The sequence below is a fragment of the Hyperolius riggenbachi genome, chromosome 6, assembly GCF_040937935.1.
Source record: "Hyperolius riggenbachi isolate aHypRig1 chromosome 6, aHypRig1.pri, whole genome shotgun sequence".
NCBI classification, from domain to species: Eukaryota; Metazoa; Chordata; class Amphibia; order Anura; family Hyperoliidae; genus Hyperolius; species Hyperolius riggenbachi.
Genome location: NC_090651.1, coordinates 364,064,882 through 364,077,647, shown reverse-complemented (window position 1 = coordinate 364,077,647; position 12,766 = coordinate 364,064,882). Strand labels below are relative to the sequence as shown.

Sequence of the window (12,766 nt, the reverse complement as noted above, 5' to 3'; positions counted from 1 at the left end):
ATCAAGCCCATTATGTGGAATAAATACTTTTCATTGTGTACTGTGTAAGAGTTTGCGTCCAGTTTAAACATAACCTCTTTAGCGGTAATCAGAGCAGTCAGGCTCTAGATGGAAAGCCACAGAACAGGGAGGTAATCCTGTACCTGAATGAGCTTTAAGCAGGAGCTGCTGCAGACCTCTCTGAGGTATCTTTTTCTTATTGTTTTTAGGGTCTAAAAGCTCATGAAAAAAAGTGCACGGCTTTTAGACCCTGTATCTGGAAATAATCATAACGCCATGGAGGTTAAAGATATATATACATGATTTGGTTTTGGATACTAGAAGCAAGAGTTGAACTTACACCGAAATGGAAAGTGAGCTGGATCACAAAATTTTCACTAAAAAATTGTCACTAAACAAAGGAACAGACAAAAAATCTCTGATAACGCTACTGGCCACTCCAATATGGTGTACCTAGTGGAGGGAAATTTCTATTTGGTTTTCGCAAAATGTAACGTCATTTTCGCAATTACGAACTTGATTATAATTATCATTTTGCATGTAATCTTCATTTTCTATAATTCCATACATTTTTGCGAGCTACTCAAAATAATGTACACGGAATTCACTAAAGTGTCTTGAACATATTGCCGCAAATATGAGTACATTTATGGGCATACGTGTGAAAATTAATTTTCACCTAATGCAATGAACTCAACGGGCATTATCACCTAGATGAATATTGCCCTAAGTTACGAGACAATGTGAAATTACGTATTCCAATATTATGATTACGGGCAAAATAGTTTGAAATTTCACATTACAATTTTGCATCATAATTCCAAATTTCACTGCGCAATTACTAATATGCAAAATTTGAGCCCATCACTATTCACTTCGTGTCATGTCTGTTGGACTTCAAGCAAGAGTAAATAATCCCCACCACCAACAAGAAAAGTTTTGTTTAGGTTTCTATTTTTCATGCTACTTAGAGCTTACTTACTATGGTAACTAGGTTACTATTGCTCTATGAGTTGCACAGCAGATCATAAACGTCTTTCATAGCTTTACTGTTTGTTGTCACATGCCACCAAGCTTGTCAAGGCTGAGTGAATTTGTATCAGCAGGCATTAAAACATCTTAAAATGCTTACAGACAGAATCAGATAAAATATCTTCCATTCTCGCCCACTGTGCTAACACGTTGTAAAGGAAAACACCCTATAAAAGTATGAATAGTGTGACAAAAATGTGACAGCAGAGGTTCCATGGACTCATAAACTTGGTTGGTTTACAGTTGCTGCTGTCATAACATCTAAACCCGACTCCTGTTCCAAACGCAGCAGTGGGTGAAAAGTGATGGGAACCGAGGACACATTTTACTGCTTTAATAAAGTATGTCCAGTTATGCACTAGTACTGAACTTGTAGTGGACAAGTAGTTACAGGCAGCACCCAACCATCTAGAAGCGACGTGATATTGGTCGTTGTCCCTCTGTCTCCAGGAACAGCAAGCAGGAACTCCAAGAGAAGAGACCCAGCACCGTCTTCAAGTGTATTATAAGATTATAATACACTTGAAGACGGTGCTGGATCTCTTCTCTTGAAGTTCCTAGTACTGAACTTGAATTTTGTTCCATTATAAATTTGCATAGAAATTTGCAATTACGATGCAAAATTGTAATTCTAAATTTCCTGTCAAATTCGTAATTCCGTGCATAACCATAATTGTGTTCCATAAAAAAATATTAAAATTTGATTATATAGGAGCAAGTAAAAAAAACTGTTAAAACTTTACTCCAACTCTGAGAGGAGGTGTTATACTGCTGGGAATTTAGTTGGTATGGGGGTGTTGTACATATTGTTTATTTTGATACACTGTACATACTTTTCACTTCTTGATGAAGCCTTTCGGGGTGAAACATGTAGAAGTCTGTGACACTGTATATAGTTGCACTTTTTTTCCCACTCGTCAGTTTGTGTATTTACTAAGTAGTGTTGATCGAACAGTGCTCGGCACTGTTCGTTATTCCCTGGACATTGGCGTGTTCGGGTCCGGTTCGAGCACAGCCGAGCACCACATGGTGCTCGGACGCGCTGTTTGGTCTCCTCCCCTCGCTTATTGGTGCCTTTGCAGGCAGCCAATAAGCGGTGACGATGTTTTTTCCACAGCTATAGTCACACAGCCTAGCTGGCTGTGACCATAGCTGTGATTGGCCAAGCGGGTCATGTGGTTCGGGTATATAAATACCTGAACGTGCGCTGGCTCCGCCAGTCGCATGGTGGTTAAGCTTGGGGTAGGTAGGAGACAGAGCTAGCGGTTAGGTGCCAGCCAGGCCAGCCACAGTGCCCCAGCCTCACCACCACTGCCAGCAGCAGCCACAGAGCCCCTGCCTCACCACTGCCAGGCATTGGCAGCAGCCACAGTTCCCCTGCCTCACCACTGCCAGCAGGCACTGCCAGCAGCCACTGTGCCCATTGTTTTTGTTGCCAGGTCAGCCACAGTGCACCTGCCTCACCACTGCCAGCAGGCACTGCCAGCAGCCACAGTGCCCATCTTTTTTTTGTTGCCAGCCACAGTGCACCTGCCTCATCACTGCCAGCAGCCACCATGCCCATCATATTTGGTTCCAGTTTCAGTGCCAGCTGGGAACAGTTGTGCCCATAAATAAACACAGTTTATTGAATTTCACTCCTGCTTTTTGTTGAAAAAAAAAAGTACTTTCAGTGCCAGCTGGGAACAGTTGTGCCCATAAAAAACACAATTTATTGAATTTTACTGTTGCTTATTGTTGAAAAAAAAACAGTACTTTCAGTGCCAGCTGAGAACAGTTGTGCCCATAAAAAACACAGTTTATTGAATTTTACTGTTGATTATTGTTAAAAGAAAAAAAACAGTACTTTCAGTGCCAGCTGGAAACAGTTGTGCCCATAAAAAACAGTTTATTGAATTTTACTGTTGCTTATTGTTTAAAAAAACAGAACTTTCAGTGCCAGCTAGGAACAGTTGTTCCCATAAAAAAACACAGTTTATTGAGTTTTACTGTTGCTTATTGTTTAACAAAAACAGTACTTTCAGAGCCAGCTGGGAACAGTTGTGCCCATAAAAAACACAGTTTATTGAATTTTACTCTTGGTTATTGTTTAAAAAAAAAAAAAAAACAGTACTTTCAGTGCCAGCTGGGAACAGTTGTGCCCATAAAAAAACACAGTTTATTCAATTTTACTGTTGCTTAGTGTTGTATAAGAAAAGCAGTACTTTCAGGGCTAGCTGGGAAAACTTGTGCCCATAAAAAAAAAAGTTTATTTCATTTTTCTTTGTGACAAGTAACGACTACTATGAAGAAATCCAGTGAAAGAGGGAGGGGCAGGGGAAGCGGTGTTTCCCCTGACGGTTCACGTAGAGGCCATGTTTGCCCACCAAAGAAGAAAACCCACTCAATACCGCCCATCTTGTATGGGCAAAAGACAACCCTCAATAACCCACATGAACGGGACCAGGTAGTTAATTGGTTGACCTCTCAAGCGTCCAGCAGAGGGTTAAGCACCAGCCCATCCTTGTCAGGCACGAGGTCCTCTGCCAGTTACAAGGAGCCACAATTTTCAGAGATCACCTAGTACTAGTACAAAATAAAAAATCAGTACAGATTTGTTGAATCCATGTCATTCCCCATGGTCTTCCAACTCTACTTAATTAATCTCATTGTGTGCTTAAAGGGAACCTGAAGTGAGTGGTATATGGAGGCTGCCATATTTATTTCCTGGTGTTTGAATAACACCAGAAACAAGCATACAGCTAATATTGTCAGATCTGACAATGTCAGAAACCCCTGATCTGCTACATGCTTTTTCAGGGTCTATGGCTAAAAGTATTAGAGGCAGAGGATCAGCAGAGTAGCCAGGCAACAGGTATTGCTTAACAGGAAATAAATATGGAAATAAATATTGCAGCTTCCATACTCCTCTCAGTTCAGGTGTATTTAAAGCTCCCTGTTACCAGTCAGTCAGAGCTCACACTGTGGTCCTGAAAACTAGCATCTGCTATGAATCAGCAAGGAAGATCTTAGTAATCAACTGTCTGAAAGCATTCTACAAAAAAGTTGTGCTTGCACTGGAACTTTAAAGTTCCTTTCTACTCTAAACGATTAGCCAGAGCATGATTTTATGCTCCCCTACCCAAAAAAAAAATGCATTACCATTAATAGAAATTCTAAAGAAGTCTAGTGTTTACAAGTCAGTTTCACTTTGCAGGAAGCACTGAAAGGGTTAGGGCCCGTTTCCACTAGAGCAGAAATCAGGCCGAATCCGCAGAGTTTCCCCGTAGGCAAATCCCACAGGGAAACTCTGCCATAGGGGATAACGCTGCCGCTTTCAAATAAAGAATCAAATTTGGTGTTTTTGCAGCATGGTCTACTTCGAGCTGAAATATACTTCTACAATGAAGCAACGGATAGTCAAGAAAACTATACTGGATCTACTTACTGTATCCCAGACATAGCAGGACCAGGCAGGGGAGAATGTTAGGAAAACCCATCACTGAAATAAAGAAAGACAGTAATTACAACAAGTAATAATAAAAAATAATGATGATGATGATGATGTATTATCATCATCATCGCTATCATCATCGCTATCATCATCATCATCATCAACCTCATCATTATCATCATTTTGATCTTATTTTCAAAAACAATTATGCTATGAAAGTGATATACCCCCTTCCCAACTTTACTGCTATTTCTGGGAATAAACTTTTTTTTAATCAATCTCAATTTTTCTAAACTATGTTGCTGACATCAAATTTAAAAAGAGCATTAAACTTCACAACTGAGGGGTTTTACCCCTTCAGCATCCAAGCAATTTTCACCTATTAGCTCTCCTTCCATTCATTTGCCAATAACTGTATCTCTACTTATCACAATGAAATGAACTATATCTTGTTTTTTTATCACTAATTAGACTTTCTTTGGGTGGTACATTATGCCATGAATTATTTTATTCTAAATGTTTTTTAATAGGAAAATAAGAAAAAAATTGGAAAAAAATCCTTATTTTTCAGTTTTCGGCCATTATAATTTTTAAATAATGCATGCTACCGTAATTAAAATCCACGTAATTTATTTGCCCATTTGTACCGGTTATTACACCATTTAAATGATGTCCCTATCATGTCCGGTGCCAATATTTTAATAGGAAATAAAGATGCATTTTTTTTCAGTTTTGCGTCCATCATTGCGTCCATCAAAAAAGCCCATAATGTATAAAGTAACAGTATTATACCCTCTTGACATACATATTAAAAAAATTCAGTCCCTAAGAAAACTATTTATGTATTTTTTATAACTGTAAATGTATTTTATTTTATTTTTTTACAAAAAAAATAAATGTTGGTAACTATTGAGGAGTGTGGGAGGTAAAGGGTTAATTTAAAATGTAAAAAAAAGGTCTTTGCATTTTTAAAAAAATGCTTTGAAATGTAGTTTTACCATTTGGCCACAAGATGGCCTCAGTCTTTTTTTTATGTGTCCTGTGAGCGAACTATGTATGCTTACAGGAAGGGTACTGAGGAGGGGAAACTTTTATTTATTAGAATGATCGTGCAGCTTCTCATAGAAGGTGCCGATCATTGCTACGGGGACTTAGATCAATGATTAGGAATTGCTTTCCCATTCATTGATCTCCTGGCGGGCAGATGGCAGCATGAACGAGCGCACAAATAAGCGGGAGCGGGTACAGCAGTGGTGGCAGAGGGGGTACGTATATTTACTCCCCTGGGCGTTTAAATGAGGTCTGCAGGGGAGTAGATATACTGTACAGAAGCTGTGAAGTGGTTCTTCTTTGATAATGTGTTGATGAAATATTAGAAGGGTGATGCTGAAATGAAAGATGAAAAATTACTAGGGAACATTTTCATATACATGGTTGAAGTCCTATTTTGATATTTGTGCTGAATCAGAAAATGTTTGTAGTGAAGTTTTTGAGTAGAGGCACTCCTAATAATTGTTTTGGGATACATTTGGGGGGAGAGCAGGAAAAAAAGAGCGCCGGCTGAGGGTGGACAAAAAGGGTGCCGCCATAGACTTTACCGCAATTATCATTAATATGGCGAAAAAAGCATGAAAAAAGGGCGCCACAAAAAGTTTTGTTAATAACATTATAACGTTCTAGTTTTTTGAGGTAGTTATCATTTTAGAAGTTTACGTTTTTGTCATATTATTTTGTTAATAAGTACAGATTTTACGTTTTCAAAGGTATTATTGTTAATATATGTAAAAGGGTGTTTCTGCAGAGGGAGTGGTTAGGGTTAGGTGCCACCAAGGGGAGTGGTTAGGGTTAGGCACCACCTAGGTGGCGGTTATTTTTAGGCAACACCAGGGGGGTGGTTAGGGTTAGGCACCACCAGGGGGGGTTAGGCACCACCAGGGGGGGGGGTGGTTAGAGTTAGGCACCACCGGGCGGTGGTTAGGGTTAGGCGCCACTAGTGGAGTGGTTAGTTTTAGGCACCACCAAAGGAAGGTTCTGTGTGAGGGTTGGGTTAAGCAGTATTGACAAAAAACGTTACGACATTTAACGTTAATATTTATTCATTATTATTTCTTGTTTCTTTTTGCAACAGTAATTATCGTTAATAAAGCTTGACGAAGATTCTCGTTAGCAAATTTCGTTAATACCTGGCGCCAAATTCGTTGTTAACCAGGGCCCTTTTTTCACGCCGCCCTTTTTTCATGCATGCATTTGGGGTGAACCTAGTTATCCTGCCAGTATGTATTTGGAGTGAGGAAGGAAACTGGATCACTGGGAGGACACCCCTATAATAGTTGAAACATCCAAATTTCACACAGATATTGGCCTCAATTCACTAAGCTTGTCTCCTGTCTTTAATAACGTTTCTAGAGTTATCACCATGGTGATGAGGCATGTTGTATTCAGGAAACATTTTACCTCAGGCAAACCTAAAGTTAACGCTTCTGTCTTTAAGTTAACTCTCCAATCCTTAAAATAACTCCAGAGTTAAAGACAGGCTGTTTATTAACTGCATGTGAAAATAACTACAGAGGAGGTAAATTAACTACAGAGGAGGTAACTTAAAGGTTGCTTCAGACGGACGTTTGTGCAGCGTTTACCGCCAGCGTTCGGGGCTTGGCGTTAAACGCTCCCATTCAAGTGAATGGGAGCGTTTGTACCAAGCTTTCACGCGCGTTTACACGAACGCGGCATTCGGGTCCCGATTTTTACTGGCATTCAAGGAGCCCCTGGAAGCTACATGTTGCTTCCAGGGGCGGTTAACTGCGATGGATAATGTCCCCCCAGGGGAAGAAAAAACGCGACCGCTTCCGAACGCAATGCGAACGCTGCTGAAAGCCCGAACGCATTGCCGCCGCGACGCCAACGGACGCGACGCCTCCAAACGTCCGTCTGAACCAGCCCTAAGGAATGGAGAGATAAGATAACTCTCTCACTGTCTGGAGATAAGTTTTCTCTTGCCTTATGATCTTAGTGAATTGAGGCCATTGTCCTGACTAAGATTTAAGTCTGGTGCCCATCTATCTATATATATAAAATCGGATGTATGTATGCGTGTATATGTGTATATGTGTGTGTGTGTATGTGCCGCGATCACTCAAAAACGCGGGCGGAGCCAAATACAAATTTCACTGAGAAAATGTAAACTGCAGCCATTCTTACACTGTTAATGGCAGGGTTCTTAAACTTTGCACAGTTGGTCACTGGGTGACTGGGATTAATATTCAGAAAGGTGGGTGAATCCTACAAAAGCCAATCAAAATTCACTTACCGTATATACTCGCAAGCAAGCTGAATTTTGGACCCACAAAAAGTGGGTCAAAAGTTGGGGGGTCGGCTTGCTTGCGAGTGATGTGCCTGTCCCCCCCCCCCCCCCCCCCGCTCCCCCTGCCCTCTCCCACCCGCTCCCCCCGCGGCCGCTGCTATTACCTTAGCTCTGCGGCTTCCTATTCCCTGTCCTGCTCTTAAACAGCAGCTCGCCCCACAGTGGCTGCTGCGTGATGACGGAGGAAGTGCAGAGAGAGGTTCCCATAGTAACCAGGAAGCCGCTCTCTGCGACTTCCTCCGTCATCACGCAGCAGCCACAGTGGGGCAGAGCTGCTGTTTAAGAGCAGGACAGGGAAATAGGAAGCCGCGGAGCTAAGGTAATAGCAGGGGGGGCTCTAAACTCGCTATCCTGGGCACTCTACAAGCTATACTGGGCACGATACTAGCTATCCTGGGCACTATACTAGCTATCCTAGGCACGATACTAGCTATCCTGGGCACGATACTAGCTATCCTGGGCACGATACTAGCTATCCTGGGCACGATACTAGCTATCCTGGGACACGATACTAGCTATCCTGGGCACGATACTAGCTATCCTGGGCACGACACTAGCTATCCCTAGCACTATACTAGCTATCCTGGGCATGATACTATCTATCCTGGGCACGATACTAGCTATCCTGGGCACTATACTAGCTATCCTAGGCACGATACTAGCTATCCTGGGCACTATACTAGCTATCCTGGGCACGATACTAGGTATCCTGGGCACGATACTAGCTATCCTGGGCACTATACTAGCTACCCTCGGCACGATACTAGCTATCCTGGGCATGATACTAGCTATCCTGGGCACTATACTAGCTATCCTGGGCACGATACTAGCTATCCTGGGCACTATACTAGCTATCCTGGGCACTTTACAAGCTATACTGGGCATGATACTAGCTATCCTGGGCACGATACTAGCTATCCTGGGCACTACCCTGGGCATGATACTAGCTATCCTGGGCACTATACTAGCTATCCTGGGCACGATACTAGCTATTCTGGGCATGATACTAGCTATTCTGGGCACTATACTGGCTATCCTGGTCACTATACTAGCTATCCTGGGCACTTTACTAACTATACTGAGGCACTACCTTCCCATACTGGGCACTATACTAGCTATACTGGGACACACTGGGGGGGATTATGCAGCCAGCATTTCCTACCCCCGGCTTATATGAGGGTCAATCATTTTTTCCTGTTTTTTCAGGCAAAAGTTGGGGGGGGGGGGGGGTCAGCTTATATGCGGGTCGGCTTGCTTGCGAGTATATACGGTATTGATTTTCAAAGGGAATATTTAAATTGCTGTCATTCTTGCACAGTTAATGGTACAAGCCTCAAACCTGGTACAAATTCAGAAAAGGGGGTGGAGCCACAAACAGCCAATCAGATTTATTTCATTTCAATGAGAAAATACAAATTATTGATGTCAAAGACCCCAAAGCTCACAAACTTGGTCATTGAGTGTTTGTGTGTTAGGGTTAGAAAAAAGCGGGCAGAGCCAACAGCAGCCAAATACATACCCGGGCAATGCCGGGTCATCAACTAGTATGTAATACATTTTTTTCTCCTGAGTTATCTCCTAGGAAATAATTTTTCATATTCTCTGTAAAATAACTTTTAAGCATTTGACAATTGAAAAAAGTTGGTGAAAAGTACTGAGGAACAGTTAGTGAAATGATTGTATGCTCTGTAAAGCACTGCGGAAGATGTTGCCATTATATAAGTAGTAAATATTGATATAAATGTCATCTGATGTCATGGTTAGGTAAGTATTCTGATACAGCCACAGACAGTGCACACTGCTCTTCAGCTAGTGTAGAGGTGTCCTTACACCAATGTTACTTGCAAATTTTCACCAATGTCATTTTCACATCGAAAAGCTATGTTCGATTTCGAGAAAATATGTTCAAAGGAAAGACACATTTTTCTTTCCGATGTGAAAATGTATGAAACACTCAAAAAAATTGTTACTTCTACCATGAAAATTTGTTTAATGTAAAAAATCACAAATGTATTACAAAATGATTTCCGATGCCATTTTAGCTCAAAAGTTGAATTTTACATTATTTTTTGTGAAAAATAATGCAAAAAGAATATCTTTATTTTCGCTAATCCTTGCCTTACACTCAAAGGGCTTGATTCGCAAAGCGGTGCTAACCTACTTAGCATGTCTAAAGTCTTTAGACGTGCTAGCCAGGGTGCTAAGTAGGTTAGCACCAGATTTCTCAATTGATTAACCTACTTAGCACCCTGGCTAGCACGTCTAAAGACTTTAGACGTGCTAAGTAGGTTAGCACCGCTTTGTGAATCAAGCCCAAAGTGATAATCCCGTACCAGAGTGAGCTCCAGGTTTGCCTTTTGACCTTATTTTGCCTTGATAAAGAGATCCTGATTGACCTCGGAACGTTGGCTTCATGGTGTATTCCTAATAAACACTACATCATCCAATAAAGAGGTGACGGTTGTATTTTCTTATGTGATGTCATGGGACAAATAAAACCGTGATGGGGAAGAGACAAAGGCAGCTGCACAGAATAAATCTCCTCCACTTGCTGTGGTAGACTGCAAAGGGATCAGAAGACCTGTACAGGGGTAACAGTGGAGCTCGGGTGGATAAGGATCATGGATGAAAGTCAGCAAGGAAGGATGTAAGGACGTGAGCAGAAAAGCATAATGTACAAAGGTACCCATGGGCCTCAGGTGAACTCCAATGCACATGGGGAATCACAGACCAGGATGAGGGTCCTTCCAACCTTAAGACTTCATTCCCACTAAGACGTTGTGTTAGATGACATGTTAAGGTCGCATAACGTGCCCCTAAAGCAACACCTGGTGGTTGTGGAGGAGGACGCTACCAAGAGCCGCATTAAAAGCAGCTTTTGGTGCGCCTGTTCTGTCGGATAAGCTTCAGAGACCACGTGAGCGGAGCTCTCCGCATCACATGGTCCCTCCAGCCAATCAGCGGCCACTCCAGGAAGTGAACACTGCAAGTGCAGTGAATAATAAGCAGCCATGTGCCTGGCTACGTAGCGGACTCTCCCCGCCTCCTCTCCACCCATAAAATAAAAAAAATCACCCATACTGAGCATGTGCAAACAGTCTAACTTTAAAGAGAGTCTGAAGCGGGAATAAAACTCGCTTCAGCTCTTATGTTCAGCAGGGGCATGTGTGCCCCTGCTAAAACGCTGCTATCCCGCGGCTAAATGGGGGTCCCTTACCTCCCAAATCCCCTCCATGGTGCCCGGGGATCTCTTCCTGGTGAGGCAGGGCTAATGCACGCAGCCCTGCCTCACACGCGTCTGTCAGCACGTATCTCCGCCTCTCCCCCGCCCCTCTCGGTCTTCCTTCACTGAGAGGGGTGGGGGAGAGGCGGCGATGCGCCGCTGATAGACGCGCTGTGAGGCAGGGCTGCAGCCATTAGCCCTGCCTCCAGCATCAGCAAAATCTACGACCAAGTTGGTCGTAGATTTTGCAAGGGGGGATTTGGGAGGTAAGGGACCCCCGTTCAGCTGCGGGATAGCGGCGTTTTAGCAGGGGCACACATGCCCCTGCTGAATATAAGCTCTGAAGCGAGATTTATTCTCGCTTCAGAGTCTCTTTAAGCTGCTAGAACGCACAGTATGCTGCAGTTCAAAAGAACGTGCAGCATTACTGTGTAACTCAACATGGGCACTGTGAACAGCCCATTGATTTTTCATTGCTGTGCGGTGGGGTGCGTTACAGGCTGCTCTAACGTGCGCCTGTAACGTCTTATTGTGGAAGCAGCCTAAAGCATCAAATGCAGCATATATATAGACAGTCCAGTCTGGACTTGAATCTTAGACCCTTAGCGCACTTGGCAATGGGCGTGTGGCCCGCAACAGGTCTTGTATGCTGTATAACCAAAACATAAAAAAAGACGAAAGATTGGAGAATTGTTCTGACTGGATCTGTGAATATGTGAAACAGAAAAGCATCCCAGAAGGCTCAGGACATAAAACCTCATCAGGATTAACTCCTTTTAGCTAAGAACAGAAAACTGCGGTTGCAAATGGGCACAGTTTCAAATCATTTGGAAAGTGGTTCAATTATTTGGTTAAAAGAAATAAAAACCCTGTTGGTAGCTACACACATACACCCACACCTATACAGAGATCTAAAAAAAGGTTTACTGTTGTTTAAATTGCAGTAGTACTGCCAGAACAATATAAACATGTAACAAATCTATAAATTATTTTATTAGCACGGTGACATAGTTGACAGCACTCTCGCCTTGGTTGGACCAGGGAGATGGTGACTAGCTTAGTCCAGATCACTCAGGCTGGGTGCACACATAGCAGAAACACTAGCATTGCGGAAAACGCTGCATTTTTGCAGCTAATGGAAGTCTGTGGGCCGCAGGAAAAAAAAATGCATATAAAAAACATGTGCGCTTTCTATGTGTTTTACAGTATGCGTTTTCAAAAACGCTGGTTCTGTTGCATATTATGCAGGATGGTGGCCAAAACGCACATAATGAAAGTCAGTTGGAACGCAATGGTATGCGTTTTTCATGTGTTTTCCATGCATTCTTCTATGCGTTTTTGCTTAAAAAATTTTTTAGTGATGCATTTTCGCTTCCTGTTGTCTTCCTAGTGATTTGCAATAGAAAAACGCTTACAAAATGCATATGCGTTTTGTATTAGCGAACCACAAACGCATGTAAAACGCTTGAAAAACGCATCCCAAATGCACCAGAAACGCAGTTAAAACACATAAAAAATGCACGCAACATTAACATTAAACTTGACGTACAACGCAACCTTTTACACTATGTCATATGTGAACCCAGCCTCATTAACGCCAAGAACACTCTATCACCATTCCCATAATGCACTGTGCTGATTATTGAAGCAGGATGCTTGACCTCAGAAATTAGTTGTTGTGGGTGTAGTGTAGTACAGGTATGCCCATTACTGTTCC

The 12,766-nt window shown here is 42.4% G+C and overlaps 1 protein-coding gene across 1 annotated transcript in view; it reads right to left on the bottom strand.

Moving 5' to 3' along the window:
* Positions 1 to 12,766, bottom strand: part of LOC137521914 (IgGFc-binding protein-like) — a 141,781-nt gene that overhangs the window by 88,821 nt on the left and 40,194 nt on the right. The window contains exon 2 of the mRNA XM_068241791.1: positions 4,460 to 4,513. Within this exon, the coding sequence (XP_068097892.1) occupies positions 4,460 to 4,511 (52 nt within the window). The 5' untranslated portion in view covers positions 4,512 to 4,513. The remainder of the gene's footprint in view (positions 1 to 4,459; positions 4,514 to 12,766) is intronic.